The sequence below is a fragment of the Eublepharis macularius genome, chromosome 13, assembly GCF_028583425.1.
Source record: "Eublepharis macularius isolate TG4126 chromosome 13, MPM_Emac_v1.0, whole genome shotgun sequence".
In the NCBI taxonomy this organism is placed as follows: Eukaryota; Metazoa; Chordata; class Lepidosauria; order Squamata; family Eublepharidae; genus Eublepharis; species Eublepharis macularius.
The window spans coordinates 68,385,951-68,406,734 of NC_072802.1; the positions used below are offsets into that span (position 1 = coordinate 68,385,951).

Genomic DNA, 20,784 nt, shown 5'->3' on the forward strand with positions numbered 1-20,784 from the left:
GAATGTTGCGAAGGCCCCGCCCCTTTCCTCCCCCTCCCCACCAGGTGGGCGGGGTTTCAAGGCAGGGGGTGGGAAAAGAGGAACCCCGCCAACCGCCGCTGGTAGAAGCGCCGGGCGGTTGCCTTGGCAACGGGGCTGCTGTTTGCTGCGGCTGCACCTGAGCCTCCGCGCCTGCGCAGTGCCCTCGACGTCACCCTTGCCCCCCTCCTCCTCGCTCCCAGAGGGGAGCAGCGCCTCCCTCTCCCCTCCCCCCTCCCGCCCCCCCTCGAGCCTGGAGCGGGGCGGGGGGAGCGGCGGCGGCCCCCCCCCGCGGCGGGTGAGTACGAGGAGAAGCCCCCCCCGCCCCGCGCCCTCCCCCAGCAACGGCCCCTCGCGTTCCTCCCGGCATGCCCCGCGCGCGGAGAAGGGGGGCGCCTGCGGTCCAGGCTGGCTCCCCCCCCAGTGGGAGGGGGCGAGGGGGCAGGTTAGTGGCAGCCCCCACCCGCTTCCTGAGGTAACTGAGAGGCAGCTGAGGGGGATTAAAAAGGGGAGCCCCCTTTTGTGGGGGGGGCAAAGGGACCCCTCCCAATGAGGGGCGTTGCTTTTCCTCCTGTCACAAACCCACCCAGAAGGGACTAAAAGGCATAGCTGGTTAACTCATTTGGAAAACCATAATAAGGAGCTGGGTTTGCCCCCAGTGAAGGGGCGTGTGGGACGTTTTATTTATTTCCTTCCTTAGGGAGTGGGATAACAACAACAGCAGCAATAATAATAATGAATTTGGTCAAGGTGGGTAGCCCTGTTAGTCTGTATGTAGCAACAGAAAAGAAGCAAGAGACCAGTAGCACGTTACAAAATTTGTTAGCCTGTACAGCTAGCTGTATCTGAAGAAGTGAGCTGTGGCTCAGGAAAGCTCCTACCCTAGCACAAATTTTGTTAGTCTTAAAGGTGCTACTTGACCCTTGCTTTTTTCTACTAATAATGAATTTGGACGCTCACTCACAAAAACACTCAAGCTTATGGGGAGATTGAACAGTCTTTAATTTTTGTTAAATAATATAGTTTCTGTTGTTTATCACCTTCTGCCAAAAGGAATATTGGGGGTGTGCGAGGTACAGCCACTTCTGAATATGAAACTTGGAAAGGTGACTGGTGGGGTGGAGGAGAGGAGTAAGGCAATCCGTTTGCACCAGTAAGTTGGAAGACATCTTGATGGGACAGGGCAGCCCCCCCCCCCATCCTGTACAGGATACAAAAAGAGCAAGGCACTCCCCTTCCCATAAAAAGAAGAGGAGGGACCAAAGGACAGCTTTCCATCCAGGTGACAGATGCTCCCTCCCCCCTTCCCCAAGGCCAGAGGGGCCCTCAGTTAACCTCTTGGGTGTCTTTCCTATCTCAAGGTCGCAGGTTCCCTCCTGTCCTCCTTGCTGGGATGTCTTCCCATCGATAAGGACTAACTTGAGCTCTCTTCCATTAGGAATGAAAGCAGGCATTTCTCTTTATGCCTTGTCTCTGCAGTAACTATTGCTGTTGCCTCCCCTCCTTCTGCTGCATGGGTGTTTGATTCCCTTCTGGAATTGCAGGGTGGAGGGCAGAAGGAAAGGTCTGAGTGAGTTTCTGTCCTGCTGCTGCCTCCTATTTTTCCCCTCAGACAATGCATGAACCTGTCAGCAAAATATTTAACTCCTCCAAATGTATAAAGCCCCCTCGCCCTTGCTGCAATCCCAGTATCCCACTTATGCCATAGACAGAAAGTATAATTTTGCTATCCCAGTGCTGTCGGTGCTCACAGGAGAGTTGGCATTAGAACTGGTTTCCCTTTCAGCTTAACAAGAGGAGGGCTTCCAACGGGCAGTGCCTCATTTAGCAGGGGGTGGGGTGGGGAGGTGACCTTATTGCCGCCGTCATCTCCTGTTGCAGCAAGTCACATAGCACAGACGAATGAAGAGGGAGGATGGAAAGGTTGTTGTGTGCCTGGGGAAGAGGGCGCCAGCCCTCCCAATTTTCCTCTCACTCGTGGAAATGGTAACAAGTCAAGCCAGGTTTCTCTATGGAAATGGAGTTTCTCCCAGCAAGTAGCTATGCTCCGCACCCTTCCTTGGCTTAAACCTAAGGTGGGAAATAAGTATGGGTGGATTTTTGGTTTGTGTTGCATCTCCAGAGCTGCTGACGGCTGTATTATTATATGCTGTTCAGTCACATCTGTGTGATTGCAAAGGTAGCATAAGGAAGGAGTTAAAAAGGGCTCTGGCAGCCCTGAGGGTGGACAGGACGGTTGTGGTCCGCATTGCAGGTGCATGGAAGATCCAAGAGATTTGCCTGTCTTTCGGGGTGTGCGGTGCTTGAGCAGAAGGGACTTCTGTCGGGTCTTATGCAGCAGGATTGATTCCTCTTAAAACTGCTGGGCTGGGCTTTTGAATGGGGCTTGCAGCCTGTGTCACTCCTCTCTTTGAGGTTTGTTTGTTTGACTCTAAACCAATTGTGATGACTTTGAGGATTATTGTGTGAGGCTGAATTTGTAAGAGAATCGTTGGCTGTCAGAAATTCTGTCCTTTTCTCTGCTGTCTTTCTCCCCCCCCCCCCGCCATGTAGTTTTATATATCTTTGAGCATCAAACCGATTTGATGTATTCAGATCTCTTTGTTTATTGACAATAAGTTAGGTTTGACAAATTAAACTTCACTTTCTCTTTGTTTTGTGGAATGTGAAAAACTGTTGCGGCTTGGATGTTGTCATCCTTTCATTTAGTATTGTTAACTTGAAAGGTGGGGCAGCCATGTCTAGGGAGGGGTTATAAGCACACAAGAATGGACAGAATTGGGCATTAGCTTTTGCGTTGGGGTATCTTCCTGATAATTTTTATGATTACTATCCAGCTTTTAAAAATACAAATGTCAGGGTAACTTATCTGAAAGAACAAATGCAATTTATAATTGGTTCAGTCGAACTATTATTGTATAGATAGGGGTGGAGAAGAGTTTATTGCTATTAAGAAGTACTGAATAGCATACAGTCCCTTTTGATGGATGGGAAGAAACAACGGTCTCCCAGGCTTTATTCTAGTCCTGTGGTCAGAATGGGAATCTGCTGCCTCTGAAAAGTTAAAACACAAAATAAATGGAATAAAATTATTTTCAGAGTATGCTCCACATGACATATTTAGTCTGCCATCTCCTTTTTACTAGGTATTGGAATTGCTGAGTGGTGTTGAACAATCAAACAAATCAAGTTAAGGGAAAATATTTCTTATAGTATTGCAGCTGAGTATCTGAGTAAATGTTAGCTGTTTGTAGTGGTTAACTTAGCATGGGATAGCAGTATTATGCTTGCAGTGCTGGAGGGCAGGTCTTGGTTGCTTGCAGTTTATAGATTGAAGTTGGCGATTAACAGATGTAATTTGTGCATGAGACGTCTGGTGTTGGCTCTAGAAGACTGGGGTCTGAAATGGCTTGTTCAGTAAACTGAGGCCCTAGGGTAATACTTGGATCATATTGATTAGAATGGAATCTGTTACTGTTGATGTAAATCCACTGCAATGTTTTCCTGGTATCTTTGAACTCCTTTCAATAATTTAAAGAATAGGTAAATATTTTGGGGATAGCAAGAGGCTCTACTTTGGTATGTTTGTTTCTTCTGCAGGGGTTTCTCTCCCTGCTTGCTGCAGTGTACATTTTAAAACCATCACATTGCAGCAACACCCCTGCTGTGTCCCACAAGCATGTGCATCCTTTTCAGAACTGGACTGTGGAAGAGTGGAATATTTTACAGTTGACTTCTTCCTCCAGCCCCTTCTGTTGCATTGGCATAAATGATAGTGCTAGATGATACAGGACAGGGACTCGGGTGGGGCTAAGCAGGACAGGCTGCCCTTTGTTAGTCAAGAGAAGATCTCTCCCTCGCTGCCACATTATTGTATAACCAGAACTTGTTGTTTCTCCAGTGGAGGAATGAACTGACAACATTTAAAGATACTCTATTCTCTAGTTATCTGTAATGTTCCCAAAAAAGTACAAACAAAACTTTTGTATTACTAATAACGCTTAACGTAGCCTACCCTACCTCACAGTGTTGTGTGGGGGGAAAATGGAGGAGAGGGGAATGATGTAAGGCGCTTTGTATCTCCATTGGGGAGAAAGATGGGATATGAATGAAGGAAAAAACATATATAGAGCACTTTTGTTGCTCAAAGCACTTCACATAGATTGCATTGCTATAATTCTTACAGTAGCCCAGTAAAATAGATCAGTGGTGCTGTCCTTGTATTGCAGACGGGATGGCTGAGGTTGAAAGGGAGAGCGGCTTGCTTAAAGGTGAAGCTCTGGCAGAGGCCACTAAGCTACGCCAGCTGTATGGGAGTATGATAAGGCAAGAGGGATAACCAGTCATCCAAAAGACACTTTTCTGTGGCATGCTTCTCTTAGATTCCCAGGAGCATGAGCATTTGATTCTATTCCTTCTTTTTTTTTTTAAGAGTCAGGCTCTGGACAGGATGATGTATCCTAGCAGGTTGTTGAGTTTCTGTCTGCTCTGTAGTTGACCTTGGTATTTGTCAAGGTCTTGTCCACACTGTGCTGCAAGTGAGTGGCAGGTTGCCATACCACGTTGGTAGCAGAATGTCTGCCTGTTTTGAAGGCACTGTACAGTAGGCGTAACGCTTGCATCCAAGCAGCAAGAGGTGCAGTGAAGCGAGTGGCTTCTGACTGTCCATGTATCCCTATGGCAAACCACGGTGACTTTGTGTGAAGAGCAGAGGAAGACCTAAGCTGAAGTTAGATACCTCTTAAGATTTCAGGGTGGTATGGACAGGTGCTTCTCTCTATTCATGGTGTACATACGTGTTTCTTTTGTCCAACTGGACAAACAGGCTTAAGCTACAAAACCTTGTGAACTGCCAAGATGGGAAGGGTGGGATCACTGCAGGCAATTATGCCTCTATCAGACCACTTCCAACTCCCTTTTAAAAATTCCTGTCTGTCTCCAGCCTCAACTAACCATGTTTCCTTGGCAGTCAGTCCACTGATTTCCGTGAGTGAGACTGCAGTCCAAATCAAAGAGGAAGTTGTTGTGGCTGAAAAATTTTGAAATTTGAATTTTGAATCTCAACATTCGTATGAAGAGCAAGTTTTACAATATCCTGTTAGTGGTCCCCACAGCTGCAGCTTTCCTTAGGGAGGTACACATGACAGGAGCAGTTCAGTTTTGGACCAGTTGCCTAGGAGGTTCTCTTGCACAAGCCCCATGAAGCAAAGGAGCTGTGCATGAACAGAGCAGATCATGCCCTATGCCTATGTGAACGTTTGCAGCCTCCAGGCCGACTTCAGTATGAGAACAGAATGTGTTCTAGGGGGTTCCTTGGGAGGGTAACAGCTTCTGAAAGCAGCCTCAGGGGAACCCAGTGGGAACTGTGGCTGTGGTATAAGGAGGGAGATATTGTCTCTTCTTTTACTTTCCCCAGTTTCCTAATTAGAAATTACAAGAACTTTCCATTCTCACCCACCCCGACTTTCAGTGCTTAAAACATAGGGGGTCCAGTCCTCTTACTCAGCACAGCGGCACCAGTCGATATCCCCCCTCCCAATCTTTGCATCTAAATTACAATTCATGGATGCTTTGTGCCTTTTGACAAAAAAAAATATCCTTGGGAAGTTGTTTGCTTCTCTTTTGTGCTCCATGAAGTGTTTTAAAGAAACATTACCGAAGTGTACCCAGAAGAGCATCATTCCCCTCTTGAGACAAGTTTGTAAGATCAGATGCAGAGCACAATAGACACGTTTTGCTTTCAGAAGCAGCCTTGCAAGCCACGCCTTTATCGAGTGTAAAAAGAAGGTGACCTTATTCTTTAAACTCGAGATACGGTTCAAAGAATGCATCTGAAAATGGCTCTCCTCCTCCCTCCCTCTCTTTTTATTTTCTTCCTGCAAAACACTCACTTAAAGTAACTTGCACTGGAGGGGATGTCAGAAGTGGGCTATAAATAGACACTTTTAACAATTCAGCCACTCAGGGCGGCTTGTAAAGCATTCAGAGAGGGTTGGGCACTGTTGCTGCGACTCTGACTCCAGCAGACTGAAACCATCGCTGATTAAATTTCCAGAAGTGTTTGGGTTGCTGAATACAGGCTGGACAGCTCCTTTCAGGATGCAGTTTTTGGTGAAGAAGACTCCTGTTACGTTTCAGGATTTGCACATGTTGTGTTTTTTAACTTCTTGGGTCAACCTTGGAACTGTTCAGAAGAGAACTGAATTTAGGATGGCTGTTGGAAATGAATTTATTTCAATCCAAAGCATTTTTTAAAAAATCTGAAAATTTAAGGAGGCAAACTACGAGAGAGATTACTGTAATGAATCCAAAGGCTCCGAGGAGCATTTTCAAAAAGAAGTTCCCGATTTGCAATAATGCATTTATTTGCAATAATGCATTTATTTGTCTATATTCCACTTTTCTCCCCAGTTGGGACTCAGAGCAGTTTAGAACATTGTTCTTCCCTCCTCCATTCTCCCACAACAACGACCCTGTGAAGTAGTCCAGGCTGAGAGTTTATGAGGGGCCTTAACCAGGTCACCCAGCAAGCTTCTGTGTTAGAAGTGGGGATTAAAACTCAGGCCTCCCCGGATCCTAGTCAAACACTTTCTTCACCACACCAAAGTGAGGAGGGGGAAGCAGAGCAACACAAAGCCTTTTTCGTCTCTTCCCTTCCCATTTCCAGCTTCACAATAACATTTAGAATTGTTTGATACGTGATTACACAGAACTAGTTGGCAGAATTGTGGGTTGTACTGCTTTTGGATGCAGGTGCAGAGGGTATGTATTTGAATGCTGCCCAGTTGTTGGACTGGAGACCCAGGTTCGAGTCCCCACTCTGCCATGGAAGCTTGCTGGGCCACCCAGGGCCACTCACACAGTCAGCCTAACCTACCTCATAGCGTTGACGTGAGGATCAAATGGAGGAGAAGAGAATGATATAAAAGCCACTTTGGGTTCCCATTGGGGAGACAGGAAGGGTAGAAATAAATAAGTTAAGTTGCAACAAAAAAATCTCCTTGCATGTAGGAAAGTAATATGTTGGGGAGATGGCTATATTTTTCTCTCTGATGTGCAAATTTTTAAAAAACCCTTCATATTTGTTGAATAACATTTTAGAATGGCTGATTTGGAGAATTCACATGCAGATTTTTTTTAAAAACACACAACACTCTTTCTGCGGAGGTTGTGGTTGTTGCCGGTATGCGAGTCCTCACATATTTATTTATTTATATATGAATGCAGCAGAATTAGGTAGTCATATCCTGATAGGATAGAATGGTCCCTCCTGGTATTCATGCTACAAGAGAAGGCCTAACTACCCATTATGTTTTTCTCCAGGTCTGTACATGATCAGACATGAGTTATGAGTTCTGTGCAGAGGGACTTAATTCCCAGGAATATGGGCCCCCATTTGGACCGAGACCACAGAGAGAAAGGGCCTGGTTTTCTCTGCTAGTTTTCTGAGCATTTGTCTCAGCTCCTGGTGAGACTACCTCCTCTTAATTGTTCTTCCTTGCTTCTATATTGGTGACTTGTCAGAGTAACTAAAAATAACTTTGCAGCAGTATTAAGACCTTAGACGTTCAGAGGTCGGCTGAAGGGAGACTGGAGCAGTCTGGCTGGGAAAGATAGGGGGAGACCATGCGCACTTCAGCTGTGTTTTAAAAATAGATGAAAACATCTGGTTTTATAGTCTTCTGGAGAAACAAGCTTCTTAAAAGGCTGGCTTTCTCTTTTTGGTAGCTACCCGTGCACTTTACTGGTAAAATATGTCTTGCAAAAAGGCCCAGAACTTGACAGGCTATGTTATGTTTCAGTGCTGGTAGAAAGATAAATAGTATCAGTGCCTAGACATCAGCACCTAATTTTTAAGTGTCAAAGCTACCAGCTGCCTGGAATTTTTCAAGCCCTTCTGCGTTTTTAAATCTAAAGAAACTTTCAGTGATGTTTCTTTAAATGCCAAATCTTTGCTAAAAATGCTAGGTACGACGATGAAATTTCCAGGCGCCATGGCACTCTGGTGCTTGGGATTTGTCGAGCCCTGTAGTAAACACGGGCAAAATGACTCCTTCCCTTATAAACTGTTGATCCTGTACTTGCCTGGAACTGCCCATGTTAACATGCCCATTGGTCTTTAGGTGATGGGTTGTGAAACAAAACTGCATCCTAGCATCCACTTTTCTAAAGTGGATTACTCAATACAAAAGAAGAGGGAAGAGTGGAGAGAGAAGAAAATTAGAAGTGTGTTCCTTGGTGCAGGTTGGGGCTTGGCTTGATAAGATGGAAAACTACAAGAATAGACCCTTTTCCAAATGTATTTGAAATATTTATATACTGTATTCTCAATAGCAATTTTTAAATTTGTTGGCCATCCTTTTCTCCCTGTCTCATTTTCTTAACTGCATCGAATGCTGGGTATATATTGGTACAAGGTCCAGCAGTTTGGATCTGAATTTGTCAAGTTGTATTTTTTTCCATTCACATTTGTTGATTTTTGTCTATGAAGCAATTTCAATTAGTTTGTTTTAAGAAGAGGAAGGATGTGGACATGGGGTTGATTTGGAGAGAGCTGCTGTGAAAGAGAATTACTAATGCATATAGCATGGGTGTTTACATTACAGGTTTCTGGGAGACTGAAGAATGTACTTGTTAATTATTCTCTATCCAAGCTCAGGATATTCCTTTGTTTTTAAAAAATGTATCCCACAGCAGCCAGAACTCCCGTAATTCCACCTTCTCCTTCAGGGATTAGTTTTTAAAATGCTGAGTATCAAACCCTCATTTATTTTATCCTGCATAATACCTTTGTGGGATGGGCTAGACTTGACGTATAGCCATTGGGATCTTGTGCGGAAAGGCAAGATGAAAATGCTTAGTGAACATCACTGCGAGGTGAGCAGTGCTTTGAAAGAATCCCTATCTTGTGTGCTCACATACAACTTTCTATCTACTTCAGCTCTCTGTTTCTTTAATACTGAGTTAAATATCAAGGTTGTACTGGTTTTTGTGCAGTCCCTATTGACCTCAGTGGAGCTACAGCTGTGCAGGTAGCTACTTAATGATTTCCTAAGCACCTGGTGTATTTATAGGCACCTGATAGGGAAGAAATTTTGTTTGCTGTCAAGAGACACTGCAGCCTTCAGATTCATAACGCAAGAGTTCTAATACCTTCCATAGATTATCTTGGTGGTCTTCTTTGTTTTTAGTGTGGAGGGATATATGGTTGAGTACCCAGAGAATTTTGGCCATGTTCATATTTGATACATTTTGGAAGCTCTTCAAAAGGAAATCTTGGCAGACGGTTCCCTGAAACTGGATTTGCTGTTTTGCTTAAGAAGCATTTGGCAGCTTCTGGGATGCATTGATCCACACTGGGGAGGGAAGACAGGCTCTGTCAGCTGGGAGGTATCTAGTTCCCTGCCTCAACTGTGACTGTGCTGCGAGAGGCTGGCTTTACTGCAAATAGAGGTTTTTCACTGTTTGTTGCCATTATGGGGAAGGGCTGTTGCTCCTGAAAAGACTGGTCTTGGGCAGGGAAAGCCACTACCATGGACCGTTCTGAAACAGGTAGACCAAGATTCTGACTAGTGTATGGCAGCTTCATACGTACAATAAAAAGGCTTTGCTGGATCAGACCACAGGTCCTTCTAGCCCTTCAGCATCCTTTTTCTTGCAGCACTCAACCAGATGCTTCTAGGAAACCCACAAGCAGGGCTGCATGGCCTCTGTGATTCAGTGATGCATTGTCTCTGATCATGGAGCTGGCACCTGGCTATCATGGCATACGGCCACGGTTGACATACGGCCACGGCCTGTTTCAGATTTAGGAATCGTTCAAACACTGCATACCGAATGTGAAGACCACCAGCCAAAGGCTGATGTATTTGGGTAGTCTGCACCTTCAGAGAGCGCTGGGCCCTCATCTGGGTGAGTTTCATTCCACCATTTATTTGACTGGCAAAGACATTCTTCAACCCCAGATCCTCAATTCCTTGCTCTTATCTTTGTTACCCAAAGCTGATACTCTGGATTGGAACACATACTTTTGATACATTCTGGATTGGAACAAATACTTTTGTCTGTCTCCAGAATATTGATCTACATCAGTTAAGAGAAATCTCACACGGGAATCTTTTTGGTCTGCGCTGTTAAATCTGAACTAACAGAGCAGCCTTTTCCTGTGTTTAGAAATGACACCTTTCTGTATTTCTGCTTTATTTATAGCCCGTCTTTCTCACTGATATTCAAGACAAATGGGGGCCACAACAGAGAACACGCACACACAGGGGCAGTTGTTGACCTTGGCCATTTACAAGGTGGTACCTGCAGAAGGCCCTGCTCAGATGACCGAAGCGGCCATGGTGTAGCATAGGGAGAGAGGAGGTCCTGCAGATATGTAGGCCCGATGCCATGAAGGGCTTTGTATGCGATAGCCATTACTTTGAAGTGAATCCAGTAACTGATGGGCAGCCGATGGGGTGACTACAAAATGGGTGTAATATGCATGCTCTGCCTAGTTCCTGATAAGAACTGAGCTGCGACAGTCTGTACCAACTGGAGTCTCTGAGTTGACTTCAAGGACAAAGCCTTAGTGGTGGAGCTGAGAGCTGTTCTTCACTACTGTATTAGACTCTCGTTTGTTGTGTGTGTGTTTGGTTTTCCAAAGATATATGGAGTGCATTTCCCCAATTCAGCCACCCTGGCCTTTAAGACCTTGATGCCATGTACATCCTATGTGGTGGTTCTGATCTTTTTAACAACATTAAATATTTATTCAATAAATAAATATATATATAATAGATACAAAACCAGCATGTCTACCCGAACGATAAAAAACATATTGAATTAAGAACTCTCTCACACACTTTGCTGCCAGATCCATTCTTTGCACAACTTTTGACTTCAGTTAGTCTAATCTGGAACTATATTTTGTGGGTAGGCCGTTAGTTTCACCAATGGGCAGGTCTCTCTTACTTGCATCAGCCAGTCATGAATTTGGGTCCTATTTTTTCTTGCTTCCAGTTCTTAGCAAAGACCAATTTGGGTATGGTAATCATGAGTAAAGCTACTGCTTGAAGATTGTTAGGCATAACAACAACCCATTTAACAGTCAGATACCTAGCTTATAGGGAATCTGCCTCTCCAAACTATCTGCTATAATTTCCACCACTTGTTTCCAGTCATCTGCTGTCCATTTTACATACCCGCCATATATGGGGGGGAAACTTTTTTTATTTCACAAAACCAGCACTTACTATTTATTCCCAGTTCCATGCATCTCTGCTAGCCTGAAAGTGATGTGTGGCGGTACTGCTCAGACAGTGCAATTCTAAACAAGCCCTGCTAGGTCCACCGAAGGGTGTAACTCTGCTTAGGATCACACTGTGAGTTTCTGTCCACTTTCCTGTACTGAACCCGGGCTGCTTCTCCAGGCATTGCAGAATCTTCATGGACGTCTCTCTCCTGGCTTGGTCACAGTGGGCAAGCCTGATAGTAGTAATGTTGGCATAGGACCAGAGTGGCTGTTGCTGTGTGCACAAGTGCTGCATTGGGTGTGGGCATGATAATACCCCAAGGGAAAAGACACTTTGTTTTCCATTGCTGGATGCAAGAAACCTGCTTTCTGTCCTGTCCAAAGGTCCTGGCACTGCGTGTTTGAGTGGGGGGTCTTCTCTGCAGTGGGATCCTTGAGCTTTCCCCTGACAATAGAAGCGAGTCCTTGGCAATTCTCTGCAAACTTGAAGGGCACCCCTTGTCTCCATCCTCTACACTCTGCCCAGTAAATAGCTTCAGACTTCCAAATGATCCCCCACCCCACCCCATAGGTGACATCAGCCCAAAGGCTAAGCTAGGAGAACAAGCAGTGTACACTCAGTAAACAAGATTAATGAACAAATTTCTTTGTTTGTAGAAGCAACAAATGCTGGCATGTGCAAGAAATGCTACTAGGGTGATGGATAGGGCAGTCTGGCCCCACCACCCTGACACATTTCAGCGGGACTCAATTCAAAACGAATTCTGTGTGACTTGCGTGGAAAGAGGCCCCTCCCCTGGCAGTTAGGAATTCTCTCTTTGGAGTGCAAAGGGCTCTGATTGGCTGGGCGGATCATACCATGCCTAGGAAAGGGGCAATGCATTCCCGTCTGATACCCACTCAGTGGGGATTCAGGGAGCACTTAAAGAGTCAGATGATGCAGTAAAGCTTTTAGCTTTGTGGCCAGGACTGGCTCGTTCAGGAGACATAATGTAGCAGAGAATATTGACTGCTCTGGCAGAGGATGGTGCCTCAAGGCCACAGATGGAACAGAACAATCTGCTTGAAAGGGGCTTTCGGGCCTGGGGATTACTAGGCTTTTGCGGAGGAGACGCTGCTTCGTAAGGCCAGAGATGTGCATGCCGCATTTGAGACAAAGACTGCAGCGCTTCTTTCTTTCAATAGTGAATGCATTTTGGCTTTGATGCAAGAAACTGCGCCTGTCCCTTGAGGGAGACCACTTTAACGGGTTTGGTTTTGTGCTTTTGCTGAGCTTTATGCTTTCAGATTGGCAGATGGCTCAGAGCTTGAAAGCAGCAAGGGTGTCTGCGGTCTCTGCTAAGCCTCCGTCCTTTATCTAAATGTGATGACAGCAATACTCTTTCACTTAATCATTTGATTGGGACTCTGCTGGTTTGGACCATAGTCTCATGGGTAACTGCAGAAATCTGAAGTCCCCATTCCCTGTGCCCGCCCACCTTCCCGTCAAAGGAGCAGAGTATCAGTGGAAGCTCTTCATACTGGTGACTTCTGTCTAGCAGTCTCAGGCTAAGCCCTGGCCACCAGTTCTCAACTGCCTGTTCCACAAAGAGATCACCTAGTTCAGTCATTAAAAGAGCCAATGAGGCATAGTGGTTAGAGTGTTGGACCAGGATCTGGGAGACCCAGGTTCAAATCCCTCCTCTCTCATGGAAACTCACTGAGTGCCCTTGGGCCAGTCACAGTCTCAGCCTAACCTGCCTCACAGGGTTGTTGTGAGGATAAAAAAAAGAGGGAAGAATGATGTAAGCTGCTTTGGGTTCTGATTTGGAAGCAAAGGTAGGATGTAAATAAACAAAATCTATTCAGCTCGTGTGTAGGTTTGCCAAATCAGTGGAAAACAGGTATCCTTTGGAATAGATTTTCCACTGTGCATCCCTGTGAATCTGTCTCAGTAACTTAGCCCACGGTCTTTAAAATTCTCTCCACCGGAGATTATCTTCTCTTTTGGGAAGCAGCAAAGCAAGGAGTGAAATGCCACTGGAAGCGAGAACTTTATATATTGTGACCAGGGGTCATTTTGTAGAAAAAGAGCTGGAGGAATTCATTAGCATACCTCATTAGCATATGCCACGCCTCTTGCCATCAACAGAAGTGTGTCATTGGTATAACTGATTTGCATATGCCACACCCCCTGACATCACCTATTTCGGCTGTTTTGGACCCAATCCTGGCCATTCAGGGCCGAAATTGGGCCCAAAATGGCAAAAAGGGGCTGAAAAGGGGCCCAAAATGGTCAGGAGCGGGCCGCTGATGAGCAGGAGAATGATCCACCACCCGTCAGAGGCCTGATCCAGACCGTTTCAGCCCCAATCTAAGTCGAAACAGGCCCAAAATGGCCGAGAGTCAGGTGGGCGGGGCCACCTGCCATGTGACCTCTTTGGGGAACTACCGGAACTGCGTTCCTGTGTGTTCCCCCTCGAAATGAGCCCTGATTGTGACAGGAAGCTGCCCTACTTTCTGTCTCTGTGGGATGATGGTGCAACAAAAGAAAAAAAAACAGCAATAATTTCAGAGGAGTCCTATACTATTCGGAACAATCAGTGATAGCTTTTGCTAGCCCTACACATCTTTGTTTACTATGGGTTTCTTAAAGATTGGCTTATCTGGTGGGCTTCCTTGTCTGGGGGCAAGATTAGGGCATCTCTCTAAATATAGCTCAGGGAAGTTCAAACCAAGGAGGAGACTTGCACTGGCGTTTTCTCAAATTGTACATTTATCTCCTAAGGGGATTAGTGTCTTAAAGTCTGTCTGGTGCTGATCTTTTAAATGTCTTAACTACAAACAAATGAGCACCTGGTGATATTTCCACCTTTGCTCCATTCCCACACACGACCACAGGGTTCTGGGATTTCTGCAGTTGCCAGTATCTGAGCCCTAGTTGAAGAGGTCAACAGATGCACAATATTTTGGATTCTTAAATCACCAGCAGATACCATTCAGGTACCTGGGACTTTTGTCATTCTCTAAACCTTTATAGTACTGAGAATGGGCCTGTCATCACACATTCTTGCATTAGTAGGGCTGCTGTAGGCTTTAGAACATAAAAAGCACCCTGTTGGATCAGACCAGTGGTCCATTTAATCCAGCATCCCCTTTCAGTTGCCCCGGAAGATTCCAGTGGGCTAGCAAACAAGACAGAGGCCAAGGCCTGCCCTTGAGGTACTCTCCTAATACTAGTGCTCAGAGGTTAACTATCTCTGGGTGTGGAAGTTTCCTTTAGTCACCATAGTTAATAACCAATGATGGACCTATCCTCCGTGAATCAATCCCTTTTTATAGCCGTCTGTGGTTGTGGCTATCACTACATTCACTGGCATTGAATTCCAAAGTGTATTTACTCATTTAGTGAAGATGCCCTTCCTTTTGACTTAGAACCAGATGCATCTGACAAAGAGCCGTGGTTCTCGAAAGCTTATGCTACAATAAAGTTGGTTAGTCTTAAAGGTGCAACTGTACTCTTTACTGTTTTCCTTTTGTCTGACTCTGTTGCCTATCAACTTTAATGAGTGCTCTTGAGCCTTCTCTGTGATCCTATGAAGTCATATGAAGCTGCCTTGTACCAAATCAGACCATTGATTCATGTAATAAAGTATTGTTTAATCTGACAGCCAGAGAAGGGTCTTTCCTAATACCTGCTTCCTGAGATCTTTTATCTGGAGTTCAAGGATTGAATCTGGGATCTTCACTTGCTTTATCACTGTGTTGTGGCCCCTGTTCAAATTATGTCCTGCCAAGACTGGCAGCAACTTTCCACAGCCTCTGGCAGAGCCTTTTTTTTACCTGGAGATTTTACCTGGCATATTCTTCCAGTTAGCCGTGCCTCCAAGCCCAAATGGTCCAAAGGCCGTTGGTTCATTTGGGCTTGCTCAGTGCAAGAAAAAGAAACAGGATTTAGTCTCAAAGTGATTCATGGTGCTGTATCACTCCCTCCCCGCTTTGAAAGCAGGTTCCTTGGATGTCAGGATGGCAGCGTCGAACTTGGAGAATCAGCTGCACAGTGCCCAGAAGAATCTTCTTTTTCTCCAACGGGAGCACGCTAATACGCTCAAGGGGCTGCATGCTGAAATCCGACGGCTACAGCAGCACTGCACAGGTAATGGGCCAGGATCTGGCCTCCGTTCCCCTGGCAATGTTGGTCAGGCAGAGAGCTTCAGCTCTTTCATCTTGATGAAGTCATTTTGCTTCACCTCTCCCCAGGGCTTAGTTTCTTTGGAACCAGTTCTCCCGGTAGGTTGTACAATCTGTGTGAGCTTGAGGTTTGACCCAGCATGGATGTGTTGCACAGCTGGGTAGCCTTCACCTCTCAGTAATTTAGTCACTCTGTGCTGGAGATATTGAGACAGGCAGATAGTACCTGGGCAGATATGACTCTTTAGTTTAAAACCTTTACTCTGCCCTTCCAAATAGTTCAGAATAGCTTTTTTCAAAAAGCACAATGAACCACCATTAAAACCAATCAGAAGTAGAACCATATCTGACCACCAGGGCAGGCCTGAAGAGCCCTTTTGAACAGTATGATTGTGTAAATCTTCCAGAAGTCTAATAAAGATTGAATTTTGCATGCTGATTCAAGAAGCCCATTTCAGAGTATTGGCACAACAGTAGAAAACATCTGAGAAAGGACAGTAGTGGTTTGAGTACTGGAAGTTGCCCCAGTGCAAGCAGAAACTGGTGAGAGGATTGGACCTGGCCCAGGAATGGCTGGACCTTCAGATATGGGGACCTGAGGATGTGAAGGACTTTCCGTTAAATAGACCCTGGAAGCACAATTGTTGCCAACGTAGCTCTTTTAACATTGGCATGATATGTGCGGAGCAACTAGCCCCAGTCAGAAGATAGGCAGCCACGTTATGCCCTAATTGATGCTTCCGGGTTGTCCCACAACAGTATGTCGCAATGGAGCATTGTCATGTCAAACTATCATCTGGTCATTAGTGTCCTGTTGGCAGAGATTTCCTGTGCAGGACCTCTAGGGGATCACTGCCGTAAAGGTTTGAGCACAGTGGATCAAATGAACAGTCTTGTTGGCTCTGACTTGAGGGTCTTTTAGTTCATTCTGTCTCCCACCAGTGGTCAGCCAGAGTCTGCTAGTAGAGTGCAAAGATACTTGCCTTTTCCGGTATTTGTCTTTTAGTTAGACGTGCTTTATGTATGTGATCTCTTTTATCCTTACAATAAACTTCAAAGTAGGATAATGGCCAGGTAGCGTAAGGGACACCCAGAAGACCGTAAAGTCTCTTTCAAATACATTTTGTGGAGCTGTTCTGTTTATTCATGTATGTTTCTGCAGTTTCCTAAACTACTGTTTGTTTTTCAGATCTGACATACGAGTTGACTCTCAAAAGTTCAGACTTGACAGGTAAAGGAACTGGATGTTCAGGGGTCTTCTTGGGGAAGGGTGGGGTGGCAGCATAAAGTTTGGCATATTCTAGCCTAGGTTCTGAACGGAAAATGCTCAGGGGGGAAAAGTACACAGGAAATCTGTAAACTTTTGGTATAGTGAACCTTTCAACATCAAGGAAGACAAATTTGTAGGTTGAAAAGACTGAAAAAAAGAGAGGCTTTTGGGGCTGATGGTGCCTGCTGTTATTCCCACTCATCCTCGGTGCTGCTGATGTCATCTGCTAAGGATGTGCTAATTCTGTTAGGACAATGTAACAGTCACTATAACAAGTAAAGTGCCCCATGAACTCTCAAACACTCGTTTGGCTCAGTTTTCAGCTCACTCTTTTTGTAAGTATACATTTTGGGAATCGGGCTATATAATCTTAAATTGCAATCTGATTAATTTATTTATTAATTGTTGTTTTTTCTCTGCACAGATTGGATAGTTGTTAAAATCATTTAGGGCTTTGGTCTGCTTGCTGCGTGTGGATGGGGAAATGTGCTTATCAGACATAGTGAAAGTTGCAGAGACCTGAACCATTCTTGTGTTAGCCCCTTAACTGCCTACTTGACCCCTTTGTGTCAACTTAAACTTTGTAGCATTGTAAACTTTTCCATTCCCTCCACCCCCTGCTGCTTCCTACATGTTCCACATCGGGCTGTTTCTCTCTCTCTCTCTCTCTCTCTCTCTCTCTCTCTCTCCCCCCCCCTCAAATACAAGCAAAAACACTTTACAGCTGTCAGAGCCACACCTCCCTTTCCTGACTCTTTCTGTGCTTCCCTTGAACTCCAGCCTGAGAGCCTGGGTCTGCAGCAGGGGCTGGTAGTCTCACTCTTCTCCCACTGGAGTCCTGGTGGGATTGCAACTGGCTCTCTGTTCACCAGTTACCAATAAGACATGCAGATTTGGGGTGTTTTCATGCTTCCCAGTTTGAGAAATTCTGACACTCTATCATTCTGAGAACTTACGCCTTAGGAACACGGAGTGTACTTCTGCTGTTTTCTTCCCATGGCCATCAGTGAACCACATCACTCTTCTGTTCCAAAAGGGCCGAAGGGAGCACTTGTTGCTCTTTGAAGTAAGCAAAAAGGAGAGCATTTCCCCACCCCTCTTGATCAGCTCTTATTTTTAACACCGCTTTTCAGAAATGGGGTTGTGATGCTTGATGGTGCAGACTGTGCCTGGTGTGAAACTCTTCCTCTCTGTGTGCTTTTAGAAAATGGGAGTTCAAGGAGTGAAGAACTGAAGAGAAAGTGTGAAGAGCTTGAGGCTCAGCTCAGAGCAAAAGAGGCTGAAAACAATGAGTTGCTTAAAGAACTGGAGCAAAAGAATGCAATGATAATGGTGCTGGAGAACACCATCAAGGAGAGAGAGAAGAAGTATCTAGAAGAGTTAAAAATGAAAAGCCATAAGCTGAACATGCTGTCGAGTGAACTGGAGCAGCGAGCAAGCACCATCGCATACCTCACCTCGCAGCTGCACGCAACCAAGAAAAAGCTTATGAGCTCAAGTGGGACTTCTGACAGTTCCCCCTCTGGAAGCCCAGTGCTGTCCAGCTATAAGCCAGCCCCTCCCAAAGATAAGCTCCCGGAGACTCCAAGGCGCAGAATGAAGAAGAGTCTGTCCACTCCACTGAATCCTGAATTTGAAGAGGCCTACAGGTTAGGATTGGATAGCCGGAAGCTGCTGCTGCGGGAGCCTCTCGATGCTATGCCTGATCCCACTCCCTTTCTGCTGGCCAGGGAAACTGCCGACATCCACCTGCTCAAAGAGAGGCCTTCAGTCATCCCACCTATTCCTTCGGAGCGCCTCTGTGCAGAGCCCCACAGCCCGGCACGGGAGAAGCACCACAAGGCTCATGTGGGCGTGGCTCACCGTATCCATCATGTCACGCCTCCCCAGGCTCCACCAGAGGTTGAGACGCTGGCAGTGGATCAGGTGAACGGGAGCAAAGTGGTCCGTAAGCATTCGGGGACAGACAGAACTGTTTAAGCAAACTGTTTGGAAGTGACTCTCTTAGGCACTGTGGTCACAAATAGGGTTAATTGCATCTGCAGTAAATTTTGTTTCTCCCTCTCGAATGCCCCCCTGCATGCCAAATTTTTTCCATCACTAGAATAACCTCCTTCAGCGGAACCCCGCTATGACTGTGTCCCTATTGCACAGTCTCTGCTTAATGAAACGCTGTGGCCAAACTCAGGTGTCTGCCTGACTGCTTGCTTCTGATGCTCCTTCATTTATCCTAAGCGCACTTGTGGGCAAGTGCCCAGGCAACAGTCTGCATTATTAATCCATAGTAATGACAGAACCAGCCTCCTCCTGCTAGCCTTGCAGCGCTGTGCATTGGCTGCTGATGGCTCAAGCCTCTCCTGTATGTATCGCTTTGTACGTGGTCATGACAAATCCTTTGCAGGGGAGGGAGCGGGGGAGGGGAGCAAGTGGACCACAATGCAGATGCTTGCGTGTGAAGAACAAGACCAGCTGAGCAAGCCCACCCCACATGCCTCACGCGGTCCTGATCACAGTGTTCATATTTTCTGTTATGTTTTTATCTAGAGCTGCTAAATCCCAACAAACTCTATTTTATTAACCCTTGCCAATCTTGTTTTGTGTCCTTTTGTTCACAACTGGCTCTTCCCTTGGAGGAAAGAGAGGGGGAACAGTGGATAATAGGCCAGAAGGGGGAAATCTCTGAAACACAAAGTGGGCTTCCATGGCTTCCATTGGACCCTAAAGGTAGACTGATGTGCCTCAGTGATTTTGGAGAGTTCAAAATAACTCCTTCAGTCCAGGTTGATCTTGTCGCTCTGTTTGACTGATGGCAATCTTGTGAGATCCAGTGTAAATGGGGGAGGGGGGAATCTGCCCTTTTGAGGAGGGATGCTTCCGCTTTTGGTTGACTCCAGCCAGAAGTGCAGGTAGCTGCGGTGCAGACATACCACAAGAAGCTCGTTTTTAAACCTGACTGTACCTTTTGACTGCCCAAGGAAGCCCTCCATTTTAAAATTTCTAAATTACATAGCTGTACACTTTATAATCTGTGATGGTTAAAGGCCATGCAGCCCACAGTGGTTTTGCACTGTGACTTTTCATGAAGAGGTTCTTCTCCTCTGAGGCAGAGTCAAGGCAGAGAGCAGAACCCAAATACTGGCCATGTGAGTCGCTGACAAAGTACCCAAGTCACTTCAGTCACCCAAGTCACTCAGATAAACGTAGAAATGACCCCATTGCCTGGTAGAGATGGAAAGCAACTTCTGTCTTCATTGGGATGAAAATGTTGCTAGCTTAAAACGTGCCTTCAAGCTCAGCTCTTAACCTAGCCTACAGGAAAGAGCAGTGTGCTTTACTCTAGGACTTATCACAGCAGGTTACGTGGTTAAATCCGGATAGTGTTTGGCTCAGTGGCTGTTTTTTGGGACATGGAGCCATTTCACAAAGCCAGTTTTTTCCCTCTCTTCTATTGGCACATCTTTAAATTGTCATGGATGTGTGCTAGAAAGGTACTAACAGCTAATGGAAGACACCATTCTTTGCAATGGGAATCCTGCTAGTAGCTGTATATAGTCTTGTTCAGTAAGTCTCCTGCCACAGCAGTGCAAAAAAGGGACCCTTATTTTCACAGAATGCTGCATGTGCACCTTGGAGTAGCAGAGGTCCCTTTAAGTTTACTCCTAAGTAAACAACACGACTGAAAGCCTCCTAACATTGGCCAGCCCCATTTTCTGCACTATCTTTGTGCATTTGGGTGGGGTGGGGGGGTCTTTAGCCATTCATTTGGTTTATGAATTTGTCCCTAAATGTTGGGATTTTTCTTCTTAAGTAAGCATTGAAGTCTCTCTCAGAGACCGCTGAAGAGAAAGTTTTACGTTTAACCAGACACTGTTTTTAAATGTATTGCATTAACCACCACTGGTTTTGATCACTTCTCTATATCTTCTATTTATTCCCATGTCCAGTGATGAAAAGCAACCTAAGATGCTGGGAGAACTGTATTGTAAAATTAAAAATGCTCTAAACCTTTCTTACATTCATGTGAGGCCAAATATATGGTAGTCTGTGTCTGATTTCATTGGGAACCCTGCTTGGCACCAACCTAAGG

At 45.6% G+C, this 20,784-nt stretch overlaps 1 protein-coding gene across 1 annotated transcript; it reads left to right on the plus strand.

Moving 5' to 3' along the window:
* Positions 1 to 189: 189 nt before the first annotated feature.
* CCDC92 (coiled-coil domain containing 92) lies at positions 190 to 20,730 on the plus strand. Its single transcript, XM_054996484.1, has 4 exons — positions 190 to 316; positions 15,246 to 15,392; positions 16,617 to 16,658; positions 17,902 to 20,730. Exons 2-4 carry the CDS (start codon positions 15,263 to 15,265, stop codon positions 18,675 to 18,677), a joined length of 948 nt encoding a protein of 315 aa, XP_054852459.1. The 5' UTR covers positions 190 to 316; positions 15,246 to 15,262; the 3' UTR covers positions 18,678 to 20,730.
* The last annotated feature ends 54 nt before the right edge of the window (positions 20,731 to 20,784 follow it).